At 40.7% G+C, this 27,331-nt stretch overlaps 1 protein-coding gene across 1 annotated transcript; it reads left to right on the top strand.

The window, feature by feature from the left end:
* NRIP3 (nuclear receptor interacting protein 3) lies at nt 1-26,249 on the top strand. Its single transcript, XM_059135602.1, has 7 exons — nt 1-265; nt 19,293-19,454; nt 19,922-20,004; nt 21,979-22,118; nt 22,681-22,733; nt 22,849-22,943; nt 23,244-26,249. The coding sequence occupies exons 1-7, from the start codon at nt 92-94 to the stop codon at nt 23,257-23,259; spliced, it is 723 nt and encodes a 240-aa protein (XP_058991585.1). The 5' UTR covers nt 1-91; the 3' UTR covers nt 23,260-26,249.
* Nucleotides 26,250-27,331: the final 1,082 nt, after the last annotated feature.

Here is a 27,331-nt window from a genome sequence, read left to right as displayed (position 1 = left end):
CGCGGCTCTCGCGGCGCTGGAGGAGCTCGAGGCTGAGGGTAGCGGGTGAGCGCGGAGCAACCGGGGACGCTGGGCCGCGGGCGCCTCAGCGATGTTTTACTCAGGGCTCCTCAGCGAGGGCGGCCGCAAGGAGACGGACAAGCGGGAGGCGGCGTCGCTGCGGCAGCAGCGCCGGATGAAACAGGCCGTGCAGTTCATTCATAAGGACTCCGCCGACCTGCTGCCCTTGGACGGTCTCAAGAAGCTGGGCTCGTCCAAGGACACGGTGAGCCCCCGCGGCCGTGCCCGCCTCGGGATGCCCGCGCGCGGCGGCCGGTCACCTTCGCGCTATGCCTCTCCCGGGGCCCGCCCTTGGCCGCTTTCACTGAGTCACCGGCCAGGCCCCCGCTCCCGCCCCCTCCTGGCGCTGTCCTCTCTGTTGCTATTGCTGTTCCGAATTCCTCTCCATCCAGCATCTCCCTGCTTCGCTTTCCCTCGGGATTCCGTCGTAGCTTTACCAGCTTGCGCTGCCTTCCGCTCTGCCTCTTCCCTTCGTGCTTCTCTCCTCTCGAGTAGGAGACCCTGCCCTGCCGTCTGGCCCTGTAGTCGCCTTTCTTTCCCGTTATTTTTACTCGTAGTACCGAATCTGATTTCCTGATTGAGCCTCGCTTGGCCGGGCTGCTTGGTCCAGTGACCCAGACAGAGGTGATTCCTAATGGGTTTGGGAAGGAGAGATAGAAGTGGGAATGGGGAGAGGGGGTGGTCTCTTGGCAGTCACCATACCCAGATGATTTTGTTAAATCCTTTTCTCCCTATGCAAAATCAATTTTTCCGTTTGATTTTGGGCTTATCTGCCTTAACCTTCCATCCTGGGGTGGGAGTGGGGGAAAAAGGGGTCGAATGTGAAGGAGGTTTCTTGAACCCCAAACATCTCTTCGGCAATCTCATCTCTTCCCCTACCCACAAAGAGTGAATAAAGGAAACCAGCTGCTCCATCTCACTGACCAGTTAACGTCTGGAGCTGGAGCTGGTGCAAGCTTTTTTTCTGGCAGGGTCTTTCTTTGCCCTAAGAAGGAGGAACTCTAGGACTGGAGGTCTGGGTTCAAAGACCATGTTGTCCTCTACAGGGGAGGGTGGGTGGTCCAGGGTCACTGAAGAACCATATTTGACTCATCCTTCAGTCACCGTAGTGGTACTGGGGCAAATATATGTTTAGTTTTGTGGTTTTATCAGAAGTTTTCTTTTCTTTTCCTTTTTTTTTTTTTTTTAAGATTTTATTTATTAACTGACAGAGATCACAAGTAGGCAGAGAGGCAGGCTCCCCGCTGAGCAGAGAGCCTGACTCGGGGCTTGATCCTATGACCTGGGATCATGACCTGAGCTGGGCTTGATCCTAGGACCTGGGATCATGACCTGAGCTGATGGCAGAGGCTTTAACCCACTGAGCCACCCAGGCACCCCTCTTTTCCTTTTTTAAAGATTTATTTATATGAGAGAAAGAGAGCTCACAAGAGCAGGGAGGAAGGACAGAGAGAGACAGAAAGAGAGGATTCCCTGCTAATTATGGAGCCCAACACAGGCTCCATTCCAGGACCCCGAGATCATGACCTGAGCTGAAATTAAGAGACAGCTGATTAACCACCTGAGCCACCCAGGTGCCCCTATCTGGAGTCTTGTAGTTTTCTCGAATTTCACAGTCACTTTTTGCATCTGGGCAATAACTTGTGAAGCATTAGTTAAATGTCGTTCAAATGAGGTAGGCGCTCTGTACAATTTTTTCAGTATTTTTTGAGATTTTGGAATATTTAATTTGGCAGGGAAGGAGGAATGGTGTCACCTGGTTCACTGAAATTGCCATTTAAAACCCCAGATGATGATGAAGAACTTCTGAATCTACTTCCTTTTTAAAAAAAATATCTCTAATGACAGATACTAATATTAGATTTGCCCTCCCCCATTTTGATAAAAAAATAATTTAGTTATTTTTGTTTTGTTTAGTTTTTATAAGATTTTATTTATTTATTTAAGAAAGAGAGAGCGAGCACAAGCAGGGGGAGCAGCAGGCAGAGGGAGAGAGAGAAGCAGGCTCCCTGCTGAGCAAGGAGACAGATGCAGGACTCAATCTGAGGACCCTGGGATCCTGACCCGAGCCCAAAGCAGCTACTTAATCTACTGAGCCACCCAGGCACCCAATTTTAGTTATTTTTGGGCAGGGGTTGGCTACCCAGTTATTTTGCTCTGTTCCCACTTCCCCCGCTCCCCCCAGAGGTAGTTTTCCTGCTAAAGCCACAGGATAGTCAATCTAATTTATGCTAACTCAGAGTGGTGAGTGACTGAAATACATTCCTAGAAAAGAGAACTCTCTTTTTTCCCTTCTTTCAATTTAAAGTAGTCTCGTTTCATTTAGCAAACCAGATCTAAGTCTTCCTATCTTCAGACCAAAATAATCTAGTTCCTAGAAGCCTTGGGAATGAATAAAGAGGGAGTATTTAGGAAAAGAAGTAAAGTGTGGAACGTTTTTCTTCCCCATAGACTGGATTTAAGAAATGGTTGACGTTTGGTTGTCTTGGGCTTTCAGAGTTCCCTGGCCCTGAGGAATTACCACTCTATCCTTCTGCTTAGCATTCCTTATATTACTTCATCCTGTGTAGGAAGAGTTCCATATGCTCTTCTGACTCCAGTCTGTGTCAGTTGAGCCACACAGGAGCTGATAATATAAAACAGGCAGTAGGCTGGAATGAGGAAGCATCCTTAAGCAAGTTATTGCCATAGGTCTGACGCACAGCGGTTTACTGTGAGACGCTGAATTGGGGTTCACACTTTCCCTCCCCACCTCCATCCCCACCATTGCCATGGACTTGATATCCCTTTCTCACTGTTCTCACACCCTTAATGTGCAAATTATTGCACAGAAGAGCTAGAACAGGTCACAGAAACCAAGGCAGATTGAGGTAGGGAAAGGAAAGGTGTGAGTACTGAGGTGTGGTGACATGATTAAGCTCTCTTAGAACTGATGTTGCTGCCTCAGTACAATCTAAGAAATAACCTTATAAGGACCAGGTCACTTTACTTCATGGATACATCTGGTAATACAGACCAATGTTGACTCAATTTCCTCTTACCGAAGTGAAATTCTGAGGGTGCCAAAACTGATCGAATACGTCTGTAGTGCAAACTAACGGAAGAGGGAAAAAGGAACGGATGGCACCAGAGGGAGATAGGGTGAAAGGACAAATTAGGTATTCATTGTTGCTGATGGTACAGAAATAGAGGACAAATTAGTTTTAATTGACTCTGGGGTTTGTGCCAGTGGAGAAGACTGGGTTGTTTTCCTCACACTAGTGACCTATATTAGAATTATACTCCTGGGTTTTATGAATTATCTACCTTTACCATGCTGTTTCTGTAACATTCACTATTTGATACCAGCCTCCAACTTTTTGTTTGGATTAGCAGAAAGCACCCATAGGCAATCAGATGTGGTCTTCTGTTGGCCCCAGGGGAGTACATTTGTCCTATTCCTGTTTGTGTGTAGTTGGCTACTACAAAGTCTAGTGTGGATATTAATCCTATTTCTTATGTCTGATTATCTTACTTTGCTTATCCTTCCATTTTGTGATGGCTTTTTTTCTGTATTAGATTAAGAACCAAATTCAGAGATATGAGTAATATTTTATGTGATTTATTATTTTTTTTAAAAGTTGATGAAGCTGGGGGAAAAAATCTCCACTCTTGGAGTTTTGGTTCTTGTAATTTCTTTTGTCTTAGCTATCAGTTTCATAAATGTTCTTTTCATTGAGGTAGGGATTTTGATTTTTTTTTTTAGATTTTATTTATTTATTTATTTGACAGAGAGAGATTACAAGTAGGCAGAGAGAGAGAGAGGAGGAAGCAGGCTCCCCGCTGAGCAGAAAGCCCAATGCAGGACTTGATCCCAGGACCCTGAGATCATGACCTGAGCCGAAGGCAGCGGCTTAACCCACTGAGCCACCCAGGCGCCCGGGATTTTGATTTTTAAAAACAGTCTCATCACTTTGGAAACATTGCCAAACTGCTTTCCTATAGAATTGGTCAATTTATATTCCACCAGCAACATGAGAGCCTCACTTCTTGGTTTCAGCTCTACCTAATAAATATCAAACAGTATTACTGAAAAAGTTTTACGAAAATGAAAAATGGTATTTTTGATATTAAAAAAAATAGTCCTGTGGTACTAGAGGGTATTATGCTTAGTGAAATAAGTTAATCGAGAAAGACAACTATCCTATGATCTCCCTGATATGAGGAAGTGGAGATGCAGGGGGGTAGGAAAAGAATTAATGAAACAAGATGGAATCGGAGGAAGACAAAACATAAGTGACTCTTAATCTCACAAAACAAACTGAGGGTTGCTGCTGGGAGGGGGCTCCGGAGAGGGGGGTGGGGTTATGGACATTGGGGAGGGCATGTGCTATGGTGAGTGCTGTGAAGTGTGTAAACCTGGTGATTCATAGACCTATACCCCTGGAGATAATAATACATTGTATGTTTATAAAAAATTTTTAAAAATTAAAAAAAAAGTAAATAGTACTTATACACAAATAACATAACATTACTTCACTATGAGACTAAGTTATTTTAGACTTTTTGAGAATGAACCAAGTCCAGAATATTTTTGCTGAAAAATATAGTGGGGTTTTTTGTTTTGTTTTTTTATTGTAGTTGTATCTCTCAATAGTAGCAGACGATACTTTTAAAATAAGCTCATAATAATAAATATTTGTATGTGTAAAAAAAATGCAAAAAAAATAGTCCTGTCCCCCCAAAAACAAAAAGCAAAACAAAAAACAAACCAGTCCTCTCATGATGTTTTCCCTGTATGATAATATTACTGACCATCAGGCCACATCCTTAGTTGTCCAGGAATAGAGAGAGCATTTTTCTTTCCTATCTATGATTGATTGTGCTTATCGCCAAATGCTTTAGAATACTCACTAGAATTAGGAATGGATGCTAGAGCAAGGATTATGGAACACAGCAAAGCAAACTGACCATGAAATAACTAGCTCTGTACTCTGAGTATCTGATCTACCTGATCAGAATGCCACAAGTCATCTATAATACCACAGGTTTTGAATCAGAGAACTTTGGAGCTTTAGAAGAGGAGTATGAAATACCAATATAATACCAGGATCTGGTGCAAACTGAAGATTTCCAGAGCCATGATTGTGTCCTAATTATAGGAAACATTATTTGAAAACTTAACTGTGTTCAGGATACAGTGCTAGGTGCTCAGACCACAAAGAAGATAGTAAAGTTTCTTTCTATGAGAAGTTTATATAGATTAGGGGGAAGGACAGGATAGATTCATTCATTTATTTCACAAATATTTATTGAATGCTTATTACATGTTGGTCAGTACTGTAAGCATTAAAGATATGATCGTGAACATGGGGCACCTGGATGGTTCAGTCAGTTAAGCATCTGTCTTCTGCTCAGGTCATGATCCTGGGGTCCTGGGATCGAGCCCTCTGTCGGACTCACTGCTTGACGGAGAGGCTGCTTCTCCCTCTCCCTGCCACTCTGCCTACTTGTGTTCTCTCTCTCTCTGTCAAATAAATAAATAAAATCCTAAAAAAGAAAAAAGATACAATAGTGAACCAAAGTGGAGTTTCTGTCCTAATGGAACTTGTATTGTTGTGAGAGGAGAAGGCAGAAAATAAAAACAAGTAAATATGTAATATAACAAGTAGCAATAAGTGCTGTGGAGAAGATGAACCAGGATAAGGAGAATAGAGAGTACAATGCCAGAGTAAGGTGGAGTGCAAACTTACTTCATAAATGTAGTCAGGGAAGGCTTCTCTGATAAGATTACATTTTAGGAGATACTGAAGGAAGTCAGAGAGCAAAATATCTTGGGAAAGAATGTTTTAGACAGAAGGAACAGAAAGCGCAGGGGCCTGAAGTGTCAGTGAACTGATGTGATTGAAAAACTGTAAGGTCACTGTGGCCAGGGCAGAGTGAGCAAATGGAGGGTGATAAGAGATAATATCAGAGGAGTAGTGGGAGGCCAGACCACTCAGGGCTTTATAGGTCATTATATAGATATTGGCTTTTAATCCATTTTGGGAAACCAATAGAAGACTTTGTGCAGAGGGGTAACATGACATGACCTATTTTATAAAAAGATTATTCAGACTACTGTGTGGATTAGGCTGAAGAGGGGCAAGAGTAGAAGCAAGGAGACTGGTTAGGAGGCTGTTATATGGTAATCCAGTTGACAGGTGAAGGTGGCTCAGAGCAGTATGATGGTGGTGAAAGGGATGGGAAAAGCCCTGGATATATTTTGAAGGTAGGCTGATAAGTTTAGTTGACAGATTAGATTAAGGATCTGAAAGAAAGAGTAATCAGGGGGTACCTGGGTGGCTCAGTGGGTTGAGTCTCTGCCTTCGACTCGGGTCATGATCCCAGGGTCCTGGGATCGAGCCCCGCATCGGGCTCTCTGCTCAGCAGGGAGCCTGCTTCCCTCTCTCTCTGCCTGCCTCTCTGTCTACTTGTCTCTGTCTGTCAAATAAAATCTTAAAAAAAAAAAAAAAAAGAAAGAGTAATCAGAAATGACCTTAAGGTTTTTGATCTAACAATTGGAACAATAAAGTTGCCATTTACTGAAATGGGTAAGACTACAGGAAGAGCAGATTAGGGATAAGGAATAAGAATCAGGAATTTGATTTTTGAATGAGTTGAGTTTGGAGTATCTCTTAAGCCAGTGTAGCTGTTGAGTAGACTGGTCCACAAGAAAATAGATAATACCACCAGGAAGTTTATGCTAGTTGCCAGGTCTTACAGTCAATAAGCATTAGAGGAGCTCAGAGAAATAAGTGATTACTCTAACCCAATGGTACAATAGTGATGGAGATCAGCATTTGATTACAGGTTCATCATTTCATGGTGAGTCAGCCAACTATGAGATGTTACAGAGAGGAGGCTATTGCAAGAGTGTGCCCTGTAGAACCTCAGAGTAAGAACTTAACAGTTTATCTGGTTCAATCCCTGCCTATGTGTGAACACTTCCTAACAAAAATGCAGTCCACCATGGGCACCTGAGAAACCACTGTCTCAGACCAATCCACAAAGCAGAAAACAATCAGGAATAAGGCCCTTCTCTTTGAAATAACATATCTGTGGGTCACACAGAAGGTCTAGCGCAGTATGACAGCCTGCTTTAGATACAGCCTCACGTGTTTTTGAGCAACTGTAAACCCAGAGAAAACCTGTCTGTGTTTCCAGGGGGTAGAATGGGTCACATGTTGTATGAGAGAAGAAGAGAAGGCACAGATACTGTGCCTCTTTTAGATTTCTAAGACCTGATAGACATATATATTAGACTTGAAATGAGAGTCAGCTAGGAATACAGGTTTATCTACAAACTTTAAATAAGGACTAAAATGGAATAGGATGATTTCATGTCCTTTTAAGAAAAAAAAAAAGGTGAATGGTAATCAGTTTCAATTTTAGGGTGACTGTCAGAGTTTTAAATACACATACGCACACAGAGACATATACTTAGCAACATTTGAGTGCTTACTGTGTACCTGACACAGTGTTAAGTACTCCATATGGATATCTCATTTAATCCTTATAGATACCCTACAAAGTTTTTACTGACTTGAACTCAACTTTGTCTGACTCTAAAGCATGTATTTTATTTTGTTATTTTTCTTAATTTATTTCAATTTATTGATAGTTGACAAGTTTAATAAGCAAAGGGAACTTACATATGAAGCTTGTCTTGAGCATCACTAAGATGAGTAGATCCATATGTAATCAAATATATTATTGCTGTTAATATTTTGAAAACACTGTTATCTGTTACATTAATTAAGAATAATAAGAAGGGGGGCGCCTGGGTGGCTCAGTGGGTTAAGCCGCTGCCTTCGGCTCAGGTCATGATCTCAGGGTCCTGGGATCGAGTCCCACATCGGGCTCTCTGCTCAGCAGGGGGCCTGCTTCCCTTCCTCTCTCTGTGATCTCTTCCCTTCCTCTCTCCTACTGTGATCTCTCTCTGTAAAATAAATAAATAAAATCTTAAAAAAAAAAAGAATAATAAGAAGGAAGGCTTTATTTTAGCTTCACTTATTGATTTTACAGTGGTCTTGCTGTCTTTATTGAGATTCAGTTTTCTGACTTATATCATTTTCTTCTCTAATATTTCTTGGAAGGCAAATCACTAGCAACAAATTTCTTCAATTTTTGTTTTTCTGAGACAGCCTTTATTTCTTCACTTTTGAAGGATAATTTAGCAGGTATAGATTTTGAGGTTGGTGGAGTTTTCTCTCAACAGTTTATTTTTTATTTTTTTTTATTTAATTTTAATTTTTTATTTGAAAATAGATGACACTATTTTTACATTGGTATCAGATGTACAACATAGTGATTCAGCTTCTCTATAGGTTATGCTTTGCTCACCACAAGTGTAGCTACCATCTCTCACTATACAACGCTATTACAATATCATTTTTTTTTTGCCTTTTCTTCCCATGACATAATTCATTCCACAACTGGAAGGCCATATCTCTCACTTCTTCACCCATTTTGCTCACCCCTCCCACCCCATCCCCTCTGGCAACCATCAATTTGTTCTCTGTATTTATAGGTCTAATTCTGTAAAGCACATATTTAAACACTACTCTAAGCAAGGGTTGGCAAACTTTTTCTGTAAAGGACCAGAGAGTGACTATTTTCAGCTTTTCAGTGCAAACTGTCTCTGTTTCAACTACTCAGCTCTGCTATCATAGTGCAAAAGCAGCCATAGACAGTAAATGAGTGGGGTTGGTTTTTCTTCAGTAAACCTTTATTTATAAAAATGGGCATCAAGCTGGCTTTGGCTGGTGGACCATATTTGCTAACCCCTAGTTCTAAGTAGTTCTAGCTGTGGTTCTATTGGTGGGTAGAAAGGTTGGGTTTCTCCTCTGGGAGTAAATGCTACAAAGAAGGTAGACTTGTGTCATTTCCCCTGTTTTCCAGTCTGGTCTATTCTGTGGATCACAAAACTCCATTTGTTTGATTCTATCTGGGTTCAGTGCAGATAGGTAAAGGGATTGAGAAAGCGGCCTTAGAAGTTCTTGCTCAAATCATGATTTTGTGGCATTCTTGCAGTATAATCTACTTCCTCTCACCTCACTTTTCTTCCCACGCTACAGCCTGATTAGTAGAGATATTTAAGCATATTGGGTGCCAGATTGAGGAACCTCAGCTCTTTCTACCCAGAATACAGTACTGCCCACAGAGCCCATTTCCTTCAGAAACTCCTGATGATAACGAAGGCGGCACATTTGTGCTTACTGCTAAAGTTTAGATGCCTAAGCCCTGGTTAAAGTTTAGCAGCCACATTTCAGGAACAGTAGAGAACCAGGAACTGCTTGGGTTAGTAGTTACCTTGTTGAGGTAAAGCATAAAGCAAGATCCATGTCAGGAGGATGACTTGCGAATTATGTCCAAAAGGTTACCAGAATACCTATAGTACCCTTCTAGCTAATTACTAATGTGTATTTTGAAGGACATCAGGAAAATAGAAGACAGTTCTTAGAAAGCTGATATTTCAATAAACATAAACTACTTAAGTAAATTTACAAAGCAATAGTCAAGGTGTGGGAAAGTAGGTAGTACAAATTGTATAATGAGTAAGTATAGGGATTCTGAAAAAAAGAACTAGATGATGTTAATCAATAAAGGGTTTTTGAAGAAGTAAAGAGTAGAGATTTGTTTGTTCGGTACTGTATCAAGAGCTAAGGATACAGATGTGATCAAGACAGTTAAGGTCCCTGCCCTTGTGGAATTAACAATCTAGTGGGGGAGTAAAATAGTAAACAGGTAAATAAGCAAAATAATTTATAATCATTACAAAAGAAACAGTGGGATATGTTAATAACTAAAGTGGTGGGGTACCCACTTTAAATAGTATAGGCAAGAAGGATATCTTTGATGAAGTGACATTTGAGCTGATGAGAGCAAGCTAACTATTTGAAGTGTTAGTGGGAGAACATTTCAGAGGGAATAGCAAGTGCAAAAGCACTGGAATGAGAAAGTTTTTGAGCAAGGAGGTGTGGATGAACAAAGGGAGTGTGGCAAGTATATGGTATATAGATAGAGGCTGGAGAAATGGACAGGGATCAGATGATGCAGAACCATATGGACCATGGTAAGAAGTTTGAATTTTGTTCAAAGAACAGTAAGTGGCCATTGAGGAGTTTTGAGTAAGGGAATGTATTATCTAACATATATATATATATATATATATTTTTTTTTAAAGATTTTATTTATTTATTCGACAGAGAGAGATCACAAGTAGGCAGAGAAGCAGGCAGAGAGAGAGAGAGGAGGAAGCAGGCTCCCTGCTGAGCACAGAGCCCGATGCGGGACTCGATCCCAGGACCCTGAGATCATGACCTGAGCCGAAGGCAGCGGCTTAACCCACTGAGCCACCCAGGCGCCCCTCTAACTTATATTTTTAAAAACTCACCCTGGTTGGGCGCCTGAGTGGCTCAGTGGGTTAAGCCGCTGCCTTCGGCTCAGGTCATGATCTCAGGGTCCTGGGATCGAGTCCCGTATCGGGCTCCCTGCTGAGCAGAGAGCCCGCTTCCCTCTCTCTCTCTCTCTCTCTCTGCCTGCCTCTCCATCTACTTGTGATTTCTCTCTGTCAAATAAATAAATAAAATATTTAAAAAAAAAAAAAAAACTCACCCTGGTTGCTATGTAGAGAATGAGTTGGAAGAAGAGTGAAAAGAGGAAGAAAACGAGTTAGGAGTTTTTTGCAGTTCAGATAAGAAATGATGAGTCAAGAAATATATATATGGAGGCAACCTAGGTATCCATCTGTGGATGAATGGACAAAGAAAATGTGGGGTGTGTGTGTGTGTCTGTGTGTCTGTGTCTGTGTGTGTTGTATAAAATATTTAGCCATGAATCAAATCTTGGGGTGCCTGGGTGGCTCAGTGGGTTAAGCTGATGCCTTCGGCTTGGGTCGTGATCTCAGGATCCTGGGATCGAGCCCCGCATTAGGCTCTCTGCTCAGCAGGGAGCCTACTGCCCTCTCTCTCTCTCTGTCAAATAAATAAAATCTTTAAAAAAAAAAATCAAATCTTGCCACTTTTGACAACATGGATGCCCATGAGGACATTATGCTAAGTGAAATAGGTCAGACAGAGAAAGACAAATACCGTATGATCTCATTTATATGTGGAATCTGAAAAACAAAACAACAACCAAGCTCATAGATACAGAGAATAGATTGGTGGTTGCTGGAGGGCATGTGGGTGAAATGGATGAAGGTGGTCAAATTGTAAAAACTTCTAGTTATAAAAAAGATAAGCCATGGGGCTATCATGCACAGCATGATGACTGTAGTTATAGTGTACAGCATATTTGAAATTTGGTAAGAGGGTAGATCTAAAAGTCCTCATTATAAGAAAAGAAAAAGATTGTAACTATATGTGGTTATGGATATTAACTAGACTTATTGTGGTAAACATTTTACAGTATATATAAACATGAAATCATTATGTCATATACCTGTAACTAATATAATATATGTATAATGTAATTACACCTCAAACAATTTTTTAAGATTTTGTTTATTTATTTGACAGACAGAGATCACAAGTAGGCAGAGAGGCAGGCAGAGAGAGGGGTGGGAAGCAGGCTCCCTGTAGAGCAGAGAGCCTGATGCGAAGCTCAATCCCAGGACCCTGGGATCATGACCTGAGCCGAAGGCAGAGGCTTTTAGACACTGAACCACCCAGGCGCCCCAGTACCTCAATTTTTTTTTTAAATTGCATTATTTAAAATAAAACTTAGAGGATGAGGACAACTAAAGTTACATTGCATTTTTTTAAAAGATTTTACTCATTTATTTGAGAGAGAGCACAAGTAGGGGGCAGGAAAGGGAGAAACAAGCTCCTTGACCTGCGGGGCACAATCCTGGCACCCTGGGTTCATGACCTGAGCAGAAGACAGACACTTAACCAACTGTGCCGCCCAGGTATCCATACATTGCATTTTTAAGATCTAACAAACTTTGAAACTTTTCTGTAAGTATGCAAGAAAAAAGATGATGGTGGCTTTGATCAGACTTGAGGTAAAGATGGGGAGAAGTAGATCAATTCTAGATATGTTTTAGAGGAAGCAACAATAGTACTTTGGGAGGGAGTGTTAGGGAAAGAAAAGAATCAAGAATGGATGGGTGTTGGGATGCCAATCCTCTCCCTGGGATGCTGCTCCCCCTGCTTGTGCTTGCTCTCTCTCTCTGACAAATAGGATCTTAATTTAAAAAAAAGAAAAGAAAAGAATGGTTGGGTGTATGGTGGTGCCATTTTACAAGTTGGTGGAAAGGGAATAATCCAGAGTGTTAGAAGTGAACAGGACTTTGGAGTTCAAACTTAATTACTGATGAAGAAAGCAAGGCCTGAGAAAAGTAATGCCTAGCAAGATTAGCGATTTGCCCAGGGTAGTATGTGACAACTGGTCATTTTTCTGAAAGTAGAAAGTCTTCAGGCTCCCTGCTCACCAGGGAGCCTGGTTCTGCCTCTGCCTTTCACCCTGCTTGTGCTCGCCCTCTCCCTGTCAAATAAATAAAATCCTAAAAAAAAAAAAAAAAAAAAAAAAGTAGAAAGATTTCATGGAAAAATAGAGGTAAGTTGGGAAGGAAGATGAGTGGCAAGTTAGTGGAAGATCTTAAATGTTAAATTGAAGATTTTGTGTTCAATATAGCTGACAAGAGAACAACTGTAGGGTAAGGAGACCATGAAAGTAATTTTTTAGAAGATTGCTTGAATTAGCAGTAATGGTAGAAATGGATAGAGAAATAAAAGGTGTTAAAGAGGCAGAGTTTCATTCACCAAGATTGGGAATAAGGGAGAAAGTGCAGGTTTTGTGGCAAAGATCAGTGGGACAAGTTAAGTTTGAAAGTACATGGAATGTCTAAGTGGAAAATTCAAAGTGGCAGTTCGATCTGTGCATCTGAAACTCAAAAGTGAGGTCTGGGCATGAGATAATCATCATCATAAAATCATCATTTCATATGCAATGAAAGTAGGTAAGGTTGCCTTGAAAGGATATGTACAATGAGAAAAGGACCAGAGACAGAGTGATGATTTAAGAAATGAGCAGAGGCAGAGGAACTGGTAAAAGAGATGGAGAATAGACAGAAAGGTGATTTTTAGAAGCCAGTGAGGAGAGTGTCAATAAAATGGAATGTTGAGTTTTACTATAGTATTGTTTCTAGTGATAGACATGTGGAAACAATCTAAATGTCCATTAATAGTTGAGTAATTAGGGGCGTCTGGGTGGCTCAGTGGGTTAAAGCCTCTCCCTTCGGGCCAGGTCATTATCCCAGGGTCCTGGGATCGAGCCCCGCATCGGGCTTTCTGCTTAGCAGGGAGCCTGTTTCCTCCTCTCTCTCTCTTCCTGCCTCTCTGCCTGCTTGTGATCTCTGTCTGTCAAATAAATAAATCTTAAAAAAAATTTTAAGTAATTAAATTGAGGTGTATTTGTACCACAAACTCAAATGTCTGCAAAGAATGTGCTGTATTTTTAAAAAGATTTTATTTATTTATTTGACAGACAGAGATCACAAGTAGGCAGAGAGAGAGGTGGAAGCAGGCTCCCTGCTCAGCAGAGAGCCTGATGCGGGGCTCAATCCCAGCACCCTGAGATCATGACCTGAACCGAAGGCAGAGGCTTAACCCACTGAGCCACCCAGATGGCCCAATAATGTGCTGTCTTAAAATGCAGAAAGTAGTGGGCTGAATTGGTGATGGGTATTAAGGAAGATACATATTGCAATGAACACTGGGTGTTTTATATGTGAGTGATGAATCATGAAATTCTACACCTGAAACCAATTTTACTGTATGTGTTAAGTAACTAGAAGATAAATACTTGAAAATAAAATAAAATGCACAAAGTAAGGCAGATGAAAGAAAATATGTGCCAAGGTGGTTATAAGGGTGAGCTGGCATTATACCTGCCTAAGTTACATTGTATGTACACACACACACACACACACACACACTTTGGTCTTTGCATGATTTGGCTGATAACTGGGATAGCTAAATCATAGCCCATTCTCAGACCTTTTCTATCTGCCTGATTCCTCTATAGAGATTAGAAAAGCTGGATTCTCTCCCAACCCCCTTTTAGTTAAGACTGGCCATGAGAATTCTGACCAAGAAAGATTTAGGGAAAATATTGAGGGGATTTCTGAGAAAGCTTTTGCTCTCTTGATAAAAGGGATAGATGGCATGTAGTCCCTTCCTCCTTCCTCCTACATGTGGATGTAATACCTGGAGCTGGGGCACCCGTCATATGATCATGAGGGGATATCCAAGAGTACAGAGACAGTAGCCCTGAAACTGTTAAACTGCTGAATTATTGCTAACATTTGCCTACCTCCAGACTTCTTGTTATGTGAGAAAAAATACACCTCCATTTAAGTCATTGTAAGTTCGTTTTTCTTGTGACTGAACACTTTCCTAAGATGTGGGATGTATTTTTTCACTTAATAGTTATTTTTATAAAAAACGTATGTCTAGGGGTGTGTGGGTGGCTCAGTGGGTTAAGGCCTCTGCCTTCAGCTCAGGTCATGGTCCCAGGGTCTTGGAATTGAGCCCCGCATGGGGCTCTTTGCTCGGTGGGGAGGCTGCTTCCTCCTCTCTCTCTCTCTGCCTGCCTCTCTGCCTACTTGTGATCTCTGTCTGTCAAATAAATAAATAAAATCTTTTTTTTTTTAAAAAAAAGTATGTCTATAATTTAAAACTTTAAAAAAATTTTGACTGTTCCTTGTGCTAGGTATCTCCATACATCTAGGTAAATGGTGGTACTACTATTTCTTGACCTATTCATTTTACCATTATCTATTGATTTTCTATTATAATAGGTAAGGGTTTAATTCTCTTAACCTCTTTATCATGTCCTCTCTTCTATTATACCGATATTCTGTTAAATAGCTGTTTGGGGTCCAATCAGCATTTACTGCTTATGTTATTATGACTATATTCATATTATTCACAGCTGGCTCAAATGATGTACTATATATTTCCTTTCCCATGCAAGTATTTCTTTTTCTAAAAATTAATAATTGCCTAGTTATTTTCTATGTAAAATTTAAATCTCCAGGAACCTTAAAACTGTAGATGATGTAGCAGATCCGTCTCTTTTTTCTTGGAGACATCCTTCCTTGAGCCCTCCATCCTCCAATTTTCATTTCGTACTGGTTGCTCTCAAGGCCTGCTACACATCCTATATCCTAGATTTTTCCTTCAGGGCCATTCTCAGAATGTCCTGTGCTTCTCTTTTCTGTTGGGTCCTTTATTCTTGAACCCTATGATTTTTTTTTTGTTCATTGGTTCCCCTCATTTCTTTCAGTAGCTTCTTGAGAATGATTGGGAATTAATTTTCCTGAGTCTTGATCTATAGTTTGGCTAGGTTAAGAAATTATGTTCTGTCAGATTTTTAAAAAAGTAGTATTCCATTGTCTTCTAGATTTCATTAATACCGTTGAATTGTCCTATGCCACTCTGTTTCCTAATATTTTGTATTTGGATCATCTTTTTTTCCTTAGAATCTTTTGGAATCTGTGTCACTCATAATATTTCAAAAATTCATAGTGATGTGAGATATTATTGTGGATCTTTTTTCTTTCATTATATGAAAGGATTATATGAAGGATTTTTTCAATCCTTAAACCCATATCCTTCAGCTCTAGCTTAGTATAGCACTCTATCCTCACCCTTAGCGTTCTAGAAATCTGACAGTACATAATTGCTAAGCTTAGACAAACTATTAACCAACTAGAGTTTTCTGAGTTACTATTTCAAAAAGAATAAACTTTTGGCGTACTTCCTGGTTGTCTGGGTCAAGTAGGAATTTTATGCAGACTTTATACTGATCTATTTCCCACCCTCTAACAGTAGAAGTTCTAATAACCCTAACTCCTCAGCCTTTTCAGAGTTTTAGTTTAAATAGGAAAACCGCTTTTACAGCTAAACCCCAAAATATATAATAGCTCAAACATGATAGTTCATTTTTCTTAAGTAACAGTACTAATAGGTCAGCAAGAGAGCCCTTTTCCATGTAGTCACTTAGGAACCTAGGCCGACAGTGGCTCTTCTGTCTCCAACATGTGACCTCCAAGGAGGTTACCCCTAGGGTCATCTCATTCTAACCAGTCAGAAGAGGAAAAGAATGGAGGAGTGTTCACAGAACATTTTTATGGGTCAAGTCTAGAAGTGGTATATGTCACTTCGCCTCACATTCTCTTTGCTAGAACTCAGTCTTCTGGCCATGCCTAACTGCAAAGAAGGCTGGAAAACAAAATCTAGATATTTATACAGTAAGAATAGGAGAACACAGATTTTGGCAAACAACTGGCAATCTTCGCCACTCTAGCATTGTGTGAAGTAGAATGGTGTGAAGCACTTACCTTTCTTTACTCTTAGATCAGTTTTCACTTTCCTTTTTGCTTCTCAGATTCCGAAATTTTGGCTGTTTTTGTTTCTCCCTTTTGTTTTTGTTTTCTTTCTTTTTTTTCTTTTTGCTCTTGTATGTTTAGGCCTTTCTTACTCCTTGATTTTGATTTTAGTGAAATTTTGGTTGGGGGCAGAGGTAAATGTGCAGTTACACATGTCAGCATAATAAAATGACCACAGAAAAATATTCCTGATTTTCATATGGGTTTATCAGCTGTGAATTTTCAACTCCTGTACTATCAATACTTTTAGTTATGAAAATGAACAAGGAGAATTATATGTACTGACATAGAAAAAATGTCTTTCATATATTAAACTAAAATAGAAAATTTTAGAACAGTGTTATAGTATAATCCTATTTTGTATATATTTGTAAATGTACAAAAAGTTTTGGAAGGATATACTTCTAAATTTTTATTTATTTATTCATTTATTTACTTAATGTATTTATTTGACAGAGAGAGAGAGACAGACAGGGAGAGAGGGAACACAAGCAGGAGGAATGTGAGAGGGAGAAACAGGGTCCCAACTGAGCAGTGAACCCACAGGCCTCAATCCCAGTACCCAGAGATCATGATCTGTGCTGAAGGCAGACAGGTGCCCCATACTTCTAAATTTAAGGGTGGTTATTTGTAGGGAGTGGGACCGAGAAAAGGTTGAGAGGTTGGGAGGCCTTCCCTTTTGATTTTATATACTTCAGTGAATCTTGAATTTTTTTCGCTGAACATATTATTTTTGATACTTTTTTTATTACTAAAGAAAAGAACAAATGCAGGAGTTGTCATCAGGGTCAAATGCCTTAGAGAAGTTAAGGAAAATGAAGACTGAAAAATATCTACCAGATCTGGAAATTAGGAGATTTTTATTGATGTTGTGGGATCAGAAGTAATTTCAGTGAAGGATATCAGGAAATGTTTGGCTTCTTTAAAAGATGACCATTTAAGACAAGGGTGTAATTAGAGGAGCTGAGGAGGCGGAGTCTGAGGTTATGTGTTTTCTCCCCAGTATATGAGAACTTTGAGTATCTTTTATAACCTGAGGAGGAAGGAGGAAAATTTAGAAGACAGATGACTTCAAGGAAAATAATTTCAGATTTTTCCTCATTTGCCTCATCTGTCCAATGATGATTAGACTCCTTTGGAAGATTAGGAGTAGAGAAGTAAAGCTGTGTTCAGCAAGACTGATGTGGAAGGGAAGCCCCAAATTTTCAGTGAGGGCTTTCATTTATTGGCCTTTGAAGTCCTTTCTAATCTTCAGTTCTACAAGTTCAGCTTACGGTTGTACAAATTCAGTTGTTTCTGCTGAGCGTGGACTTGACAGAAGCAAACACCCTGCTTTAATATGACTTGAGCTAGGAATCCAGCCTTATTAGTGAGAGAGATAAGAATGAAGAATTTGTTTCTTTTGAGGAGCAAATCATTCTCCAAAGAAATCTGACAGAGTTAGCACTTCTTCTAGCTCCTTATCAAGTTAAGAAGCTCTCATTTTCTCTTAAGTGCCTCTCTCTCTCCTTTTCCCAAGGATACTAATTTAGAATCTGTTTTGCCAAGAATCTGTGTATTTTGGGAATCCATTTCTTCGCCTCACCAGGGTTACAGTGAGTCATGGCTCTGACTCCATTCTTCCTCAGAAATTGTAAGGTGGTAGATAATGGAGACCTTATCCAGTTCTGCCCCCTTTCCTGGGAAAATTCTAGGCTCTGAGCTTCTAAGAGTGATTTTCTTCCCCCTAAAATTGAGAGGTATCTGGTATGTGTTACATAGAAATTTGGAATCTTTCCTTTGAGAGATTTTAAATATTATTGCAAACTGAGAATCAGATGCTTGTGTATAGATATTCCTCAGGTCAAATAAGTCCTTATCATGAAGTAACTTATATTTTCTAGAGGCCACTTTGGGTAGAAAGAGCAGAGCATGCATATAGCTGCTCTGTGAATTCTCTTAGTTCTGTCAGAAAGCAGACTTGAATTCACATTCCTCATTCTGCATCTTATTATGTATCTTGACATAGATATAAAGTCTAATTAAGTCTCCTGTTTCTTGGTATCTGCCCCTTTTAGACTCCCACTTTTTGACCCATTGTACAGAGAGAGAATGGATATCAAGAATATGTCAAGAGTTTCATTATACTTCTTGAGGTCCAGAAGATGTTAGTAAGGATTATTCCTGTGGGTTCTGCCAAGTTCCAAAGTGTGTCTCCTGGGAGGATTGCTCAGCGGATATGAATTCCTATCTTCCCACCCCAACCACCTCATGGGTTACTCAGCCCACAGGAGAGTCAGGCCACCAAGTAATATGAAGACTAGGTCCAAAAGAAGAGACTGCAAGTCTTCAAGTAAGTCTTGAGATGGAAGTAGGCAGAGCTTCTGATAGCCAGTACTGGGTAGGTTTCTTTGGCCTGTGAGAGTGAACTGCCTCTTCTATAAGTTACCTGGGAGGATACATTTATTCCACATATTCAGTTTTCTCCTGAAATGCCCTTGCAAGAGGAGGAAATACAGCAGGCTTCAGTAATCCAAATCCCAGGGGTCCCTCAATTCTCTTTAACCATAGAATATTCATTGGCTCTAGCCACATTTTCCAGTGTTCCACCTTACTCTTTGATTCATTCAAGGTGGCCTATTACAAACTGATTTATAGTACCTGCACTGAAACTACCAATGAAGTCTCTGCTTGAAGGAAAAATAAATAAGAAGCAAAGGTAGAGCTCAGTTATGTGAGGCTTCTTTATTATTTCTGTGGCACCTGGAGGACAATGGGAAAATGGGGAAATGACTTGTCACTAAGAATATTCTGCTTTCTATTCCTCAAGCAACCTCATAACATTCTGCAGAGGCGCCTCATGGAAACCAACCTGTCTAAACTTCGAAGTAGTTGTGTCCCTTGGGCCTCCAAGACCAACAAACTGAATCAGACGAAGTCTGAGGGATTAAAGAAGTCTGACGATGATGACATGATTTTGGTTTCTTGCCAGGTAATGTTCTGAGAATAGTTTTTCCAGTGTTTTCTGGAGAGTAGGTTGTGGGCCCATTGTGATTCCCATAGTGGTACCCCCTCCTCCAAAGTATACAGAATTCATGAGTGAGTTTTACAGGAAGTGTATGGAATATTTTTATGTGTGTGCATCTTTATGGGAAAAAGGACCAAACTTTCTTTAGATTTGCAAAGGATGTGTGACACACACATGCACGTGTACACACACGATTAAGAGCTGCTTGGTATATAGAATTAAATACAGAAAGTCCTTTGGGATCCTCTGTCAGCTCTAGGTTCAGTGGGAAAAGGCTCCTAAAAGGAGACTCAGCAGTGGTTAAAGCTGAGACATTACCAACGGGTAATTGTGAGATGCCCTCCAGCCCTGCTTTCATGTGACATCTGCAGCTTACACCCTTCCCTTTTGCTTCTCTGGCTCCTGCTGAGCAGTATGTTCCTTTTTCACAGTGTGCTGGAAAAGATGTGAAAGCCTTGGTTGACACAGGTTGTCAATATAATCTCATCTCTTCAGCCTGTGTAGATAGACTGGGGTAAGTAACCACTTGTGCTGGGTGGGAGTCAGGTGCTAATGCACTCTTTGCCTGAATCTATTTTGAAGTTAGAGATAGTGAGGATCTCTACCAAGGTTCCAAGAAAACTATGCAGAGTTCAGATATAAGCTGGATTCTCAGGCACCTGGGAGAAATCAGCAAGCCAGGAAAGCATCAGATTTTCCATTAACTCCCACCTATTAATTTCTGAGCAAAGACCTTTGGGCTCTGTGAGATCCTTGGCTCATTGTTAGCCATGCCTTGGTCCTGATATATGCCCTGCAAAGACAACAGATTAGAAGGAGCAGTCCTGTTGGTATAACCCAGATGAGTAAAAGCAGGGATGTGGTTGGTCTTAGCTTACTCAGGGTTCTTCTGGAGGTCACACTGCCTGTCAGAGGAAGCGTCATTCAGATCTTAGAATAGGACTGCTATTGCTGCTGGGCCTAAACCATCATAGGTGTGATTAATAGTTTCTTAGAACCTTTCCTCTCTGTAAAGAACATGTAAAAGCAAGTCTTACTGCTGTCCCTGCTGGGGATTGCCTTTGAGGCATATACCTCATATATTGAATGTCTTTGGTTCTGTAACAGCTAGAATTGGGTTCTTCCTCTTTTAGTCAGAGAAAGCCATTTTATATCTTTCCTCCCTTTCAGTCAGTTGGTTCTTTTATGTCTTCTTCCTTCTCTTCCCTCCTAAGTACTAGCTGGACCCTAAGGTCTAGCCCAGAATTGTAAAGATCAACCCAATGTCCTTTTCCACTTTTCTAGCCCTAAGAACAACAGATCATTCCCTAGCTTAATCTCTGTATTGAAACAATCTCTGTAATAGATATAATGGTTCATTCTAAGCTGCTTTCAAGATGCTCATACTACTCTTAGGTAGGACTTGAACAAAGCTGGATTTTTATAATTAGTGACCTCTGTTACCTGATCTGTTCCCTTTTGTTTCTACCCTGTCCTCACCCCTCACCACCACTGTGACTCTTTGAGGCTGGCTCTGTGGGTTTTGTACATTGCTATTTAGGCTTGCAGGAGAAGTCCAGGACACAAGTGCTCTTGTGGGAAGAATCCTGAGCTTTTTTATGTGGTGAAGAGATGAGATAGAGTGCAACATGATGGTTCCAGGAAGACTAATAATGTCCTGGTGCATAATTAGGCAGCAGTCTGCCATGGTTCCAGAGGAATTAATAACCATCTGTAAAACTGCAATTATTTTTCTTTTGGATGAGCTATAACACCAAAAGAGAGGAAATGGAGTAAAGCAGAAGTATTGGCACAGAAAGTCCATAATTAAGTTTTTATCCACCAGCCCATGATATCTTGGGTGCTTGCTGTTCCAATCTGCTTATATAACTGCGTGAAACCTGGGTGCTGTTCCTTTCCTTCCTCCCCTGCAGAGACAAGTTAAGTTAATCAAGACCTTCCCCATGATACTCCTTGCTGGTATCAATATCAATATCAGTGCACTTACCAGATAAGTACCAGCTTCCACTAATTTTATATCTGAGGACTAACTGAGGAGGATAAACTGAAATAGAGAAGGCAAAGAGAAAATAAGATGCTGAACAAAAAGCATCTTCTAAAATTAGGACAAACTCCTGCCCTTTCTGACATCTTTTACCCGCAGTGGGTAACAGGACATGTTAACTAAATTGCCTTGCATATAGGTGGGGATGTTAAGATTCAGAATAGGATTTTCTGAGTGTATCAACTGTCGTTTTTCACCAGTACAGATAGTGACATAGCTTTTTGAGAATAGGAGCTGAATCTTTTGTTTTTTGTATCCCCTGGCATATGTAGGACAAAGTTCTGAAGCAAGAAGTATAGGCTGCCTAGCACACTTTTTGGTAAATTAATCCCAGGAAATCCCTGGAAAAGTCCAACAGTGTGGGTGGGGTGGTATTGTATACATTGTCCAATTCCATCAGAAACCTCTGCCAAAGGAATTCCGATATCTCCCTCTCTGGTGCAGACTCAAGGAGCATGTCAGATCTCACAAGCATGAAGGAGAGAAGCTTTCTCTACCCCGACATCTGAAAGTAGTGGGCCAGATTGAGCACCTGGTGATCACACTGGGCTCCCTCCGTCTGGACTGTGCAGCAGCTGTGGTTGGTGAGTAGAATTGAGAACTGGACCTATGGACTCCTATTGTAAACGCCCTCCCTACTTCCACCAAATCCTCATTAAAATCTCATGCTTGTAAATATTAACTTCTAAAAATGTTTGGAATCACTAAGAAAAAAGAGTGTGTAATTCAGGATAAAAAAAAAATGTAAGGAGCAAGAAATGTTTTTGTGTGCCAGTGAAAGTGGCTCCTGAGAGCTTTCTCTGACCTAGTTGGAGGTAGAGGGCTAGATCCCCTTACTCCTTCGCCTTAAATTGTTGACTACCCTTATGTACTCTACTTCAGACTACTTAAGATTCCTGAATTTTATCTAAAGGCCTTTGTCCTTTAGAGTTTAAAAGACCTAGGTTTGAATCTTGGCTCTATTACCTTTTAACTATAATGATCTAGGAAAATTACTTAATATAATAGATGCTTAACAGGTGTTTATTGGATGGATGGATGGATGGATGAGTGGAAAGAAGGAAGGAAGATGAGATGGAATCCAACGGTGATAAGGCTGACTTCTAACCCAGCATAGCAATAGTTGGATCTTAATTTTTTTTTTAGAGGACAGTGAGAAAAACTTGTCCCTTGGTCTTCAGACTCTCCGATCCCTTAAGGTAGGATTGATTCTACTTTCCCTTTGAATCTTACTTTCTGAAGCAGGGGTCCTCTTACATGGACCATTGGCCTTGGGATCACTGACAGTTACCAGTGATTCTCCCTTGTTTTTAGTGCATCATAAATTTGGATAAGCACCGGCTGATCATGGGGAAGACAGACAAGGAAGAAATCCCTTTTGTGGAGACCGTTTCCTTGAATGAAGACAAGTAAGTGCCCAAATGGGTCAGGTCAAGTAAAATCCATTTATCATTAAGTGGAGGGGCTCTCACACAGGATATTGGATTGTGTCTTGCCTTTGTCCTTCAATATTATCACAAGTACACCCATCCCCAACCCCTAGAGTTCACCATCCTAAATAACTCTCTAGCCCACATTCCAGAATAAGTAGTGATGGTACTGCACAGAGTGGTGGGGAAAATAAGTAGCTTTTAAACTAAAATTGTACTTGCCTGCAACCTAACTTCTTTGAATTTGGTATCATTTCTTCTATTTCTTTCTCATTTCAGCACTTCAGAAGCATAACTACAGACTGCAGCATGTCTGCACGTGTGCACACATACCAGGTTGACAGATTGAGAAAATTGGGTTTGAACCAAATGCAGTAGCAACTTGCTGTGGACCAAGTCCTTTCCTCTAATAGAAGCTCCAGGGGCTCCTTCCCACCCAGACTTCTTTAGATTTTAGTCCGTGCTTAGAGATCTTATCTGGTTATAGCCATTGTTTTTTACTCCTCTGGTCACTTAATTTATAGACCTTTTGACACTGCCAGGTCTCACTTGTGGCCTACTTCTCTGCTTCTTTCAGGAATTTGCTTTTATTAGTATAGGGGCTGCCAGGTTCTCTTTCTCCATAGATACACTTGCTTCTTTTCCTATAGTTAAAATGTATAATAAACAGGAACCTGACCTTTATCTCCAGCTGTTTCAAAGAGGTGCAGGATACCTATGTCTCAGAATTAGAATTTCTTCTAATTCATTCGTGATTTCTCAAGAATAAGTTTATCTGAAAGAGCCCAGAGAGATCATCTAGTCCAATTTTTCATTTATAGGTCCAGAGAGGCAAATGAATTAAGTAAACTGTTATACTAAGTCAATGGCAGAGGAACATAGAACTCAGACTTGACAAGCCAAGGCTATGTTCATTCTCCCATGCTGCTTCTTTTGTGTTCAGGCCTTGAAGGAGGATGAAGAGGTAAGATTTTAAAAAGTCAAGGTAGGGGAAGGATCTGCTTTGGAGATGGATGCCAGGAGGTTTTGGGTAGCCCTTCCTCCCATGTGCTAAGTCTGCTAAAATTCTCTGCCCCAAATTGTCGCATCTAGGACCTTATTTTGGTGCCTAAAACCTGAGGGTGCAAAAATGAGTGGGATGACCTCTTACCTGAACTTCTTGGACGGGAGGAGAAGGAACCACAGCCAGAAGAACATTAATCACTTTATGAGATGGAATTGAAGGCTTTGGTAAATAATCTGGGGATCATTATTAAACATTTTTACCCCCAAGATCTGGTCAGTATTTCTGCCCAGTCTGTTATTTGTCTGCCACAGACTCAAGTAGCTAAGATCAGGAATAGGGAAAGGAGATGAAAAAAATCCAAGCAGATCCAGAATAGAAGGAAGTACTGAGTAGAATCAGTTGGTGGGAAGTCCTACCTATGGAAAGCTTTCCGGGCTGGAGGTCAAGAATGAAATTTCCAGACAGGGAGCTGAAGGTTGGAAACTCTTCTGCCTTGTTCTGCTTCAAGAAAAGAGGCAGGGCAAGAGCTGACAGTGTTAAGGACAACTTTTTCCTGCTGTGCAATGTCTTTCGACCCTTCTCAAAATGTTGGAGATCACAGGAGTGTCTCAAAGCTTTTTGGGGGGGTGTCAGTTTAGGCACACAGATACCTGTAATGAAATCTCCCCTTCAATTTGGTAATAGAAGTACATGGAGAAGTCAGAAAAATAATCAGCTGTGAATATCTTCTTATGAGATTTCCAAGCCTGCGCTTGGTTCATAGCAGTAGTTTCCGAGCATTTAATGGATCCCACTTTGAATTTTGAATTGCCAGATCCCACCAACAATCTTGTCAAGTGTTCAGCTCCCACCTCTATCAAACAACTCTTTGGAACTCTGAATGTTTTTAGACTTATAGAAGCTCCCTAAAGGCTAGAAACTTAATGACTCCCATTTGAACAACTAGGCAGCCATACTGCAGCCTGTGTCACCCCCAAACCCCCTTATCAGTCTTTATAGAGGAAGCAAGATGGAAAACTAAGCACAGCCACAGCAGGGAAGGTCATATCTAAACTTTAGCAGGGGTGATCGCACCTTATCAGTCTTCAATGCCCCCTCCAAATTCACCCTGAGCAGGGCAGTGGGAGGGGGGGTCTGTGCCTTTCCACTGAGGCCTCTCCACTCTCCTACTTTACCTATCATGGCACCAATTTGGCTCCTTATCCTAAGGCTGAGTTGAAATACTTCACCCCTTCCTCCTGAGGTTGAAAATTCTACTCCAAGCCTTGACTCTTGGCCACAAGTAAGGCATGTTGGAAGTTCCTGGGCCTGGCTTATCCTTATTTGGATTCCATGTAGATGAGGTACAGCCAGGAATTCTTAGGTGTTGGAAAGATGTGACTAATTCTGCCCTTTGAATTCAGGATTCTGTGGCATCATAGGGATGATTAGATGAACTTTAGTGATCTTTTTGGCTTCTGAGAATCCGTCACTGAATTTCCAATTTTGGAATAGAAACAGTTGGGGTGATCTGAGCTTATGGTATCATAATCTCACTCTCAGAAGTCAGATCATTTGAATTTACTAGACAAATAATTGTACTTTAAACCCCAGGCTTGACAGAGGTACCTAAAAATGTCTAAAGACAGCTATGGGAAATCTTGAGCTTCATTAATCTTTAAATGCTGCCAAGTTGATTGTTCTGATAGTCCATATCTCCTTGATATTCATGAGGGAGTACCTGATCTACCTTTCAGGGGCTGGCAAGGTGAAAAGGTAAGGTTAGTTCTTCCCAGAATCCTAGAAAATTATCTCTGGCATCTCTGACTCAGGATTGGGGAAGAAAGTGTCTAGCCACACTGTGTTCTGAAGATGGCCAGTAGCAGGAAGTAAGCCTATAGAACTAGTACCCCTCTCATTCCTTATTAGATATCCATCACAAATACAGGAAGTTTGAAAAATATTGTTTTTGTTATTTGGTATATCTGTGCCAGAGTTATATGAGGAAAAAATGTTTTCTGACTTTTCTATTTCCTTGCCTTGCACAGACCCCACCTGGTAAGATTTTCTATTCCTTAGCTAAAGTGTCTGTAGAATGGATCACTTATTGTGTCAGCTGCCCTGACTTTTGTGTAATAGAAATATCTTTCCAGGCTGGAAACATGGAGGAGATGAACTGGATTCTTTCCTCCTTCTGTTGCCAGTCCTCTACATTGGCACTTCTACCTGCTCAGTGTTTCTGGCTGTGTTGGGTTTATTTGTGAGATTGATGTAACAATAAAGTGAAATCTTCCCCTCTGTGTGCTTGTCTGACAAAGTCTCTGTGTCAGGGCCCCTGGAAGGTTAGGGAGCCAAGGCACAGCCTAATTGCATCAATGTTTCTCTCATAGAGTCCTCTGAACACAAGGCTTTGAAGTCCTCATTTCTTCCATTGCTACTAGTCCTTCAGCAATCTCTCTTTAAAAAAAAAAAAAAAAAGAAAAGAAAAGATTTTATTTATTTATTTGACAGACAGAGATCACAAGTAGGCAGAGAGGCAGGCAGAGAGAGCAAGAAGGGAAAGCAGGCTCCCTGCTCAGCAGAGAGCCCAATGCAGGACTCGATCCCAGGACCCTGGGATCATGACCTGAGCCGAAGGCAGAGGCTTTAACCCACTGAGCCACCCAGGTGCCCCTCTTCAGCTGTCTCTTATTGGGTATATGTCTTTGGTCATATTAGTGAACCTCTCTGAGCTTGGTTTTTCAGTCTATAAAACATGTGATGATAGTACTTGCTACACAGTATCAATTGTGTGAAGTGGTTGGCATGTGGTAGTTATTTAAAGATTTAACAGTACATGAGAACAATCTTTTATGGTAGGTCAGCAGTGCCTAAGAGAATATTTTTCTAGAAAGGGACATATTTATTTAGTTCAAACAAATAAGACAGGTTTCAGAAGGGGAAGAATTATTGAATGAGCCTTAATATGTAGTTAAAGCCATTGCCTAAATGACATTTCAAATAAATAAATTTTACAGATGATAGAAACTTTTAAGTATTAATATTTTAATATTGAAATAGTAAGATTAAAGAGCCAACAGGAAACATTCTTTAGCTATGACAATGTTTATCACAATTTAGAATTATAATTCCACTACTACTTAGATGGTACTACCATTCCACCTCAAAAGATTTTGTCTTGTTTTGTCCATTTATTCTAAATATAAAAAATTAGGGGTGCCTGGGTGGCTCAGTAAGCATCTGACTTTGGCTCAGGTCATGATCTCAGGGTTCTGGGATCCAGCCCTGCATCAAGCTCCATGCTCAGTGAGGAGTCTTCTTCTCCCTCTGCCCCTCCCCAACTTGTATGCACTATGATCTCTTTCTCTCAAATAAACTCTTT

This window comes from Mustela lutreola, chromosome 1 (genome assembly GCF_030435805.1).
Source record: "Mustela lutreola isolate mMusLut2 chromosome 1, mMusLut2.pri, whole genome shotgun sequence".
Lineage (NCBI taxonomy): Eukaryota > Metazoa > Chordata > Mammalia > Carnivora > Mustelidae > Mustela > Mustela lutreola.
Note: the sequence above shows the minus strand (reverse complement) of the source record. Positions and strands in the feature narration are given on the sequence as shown.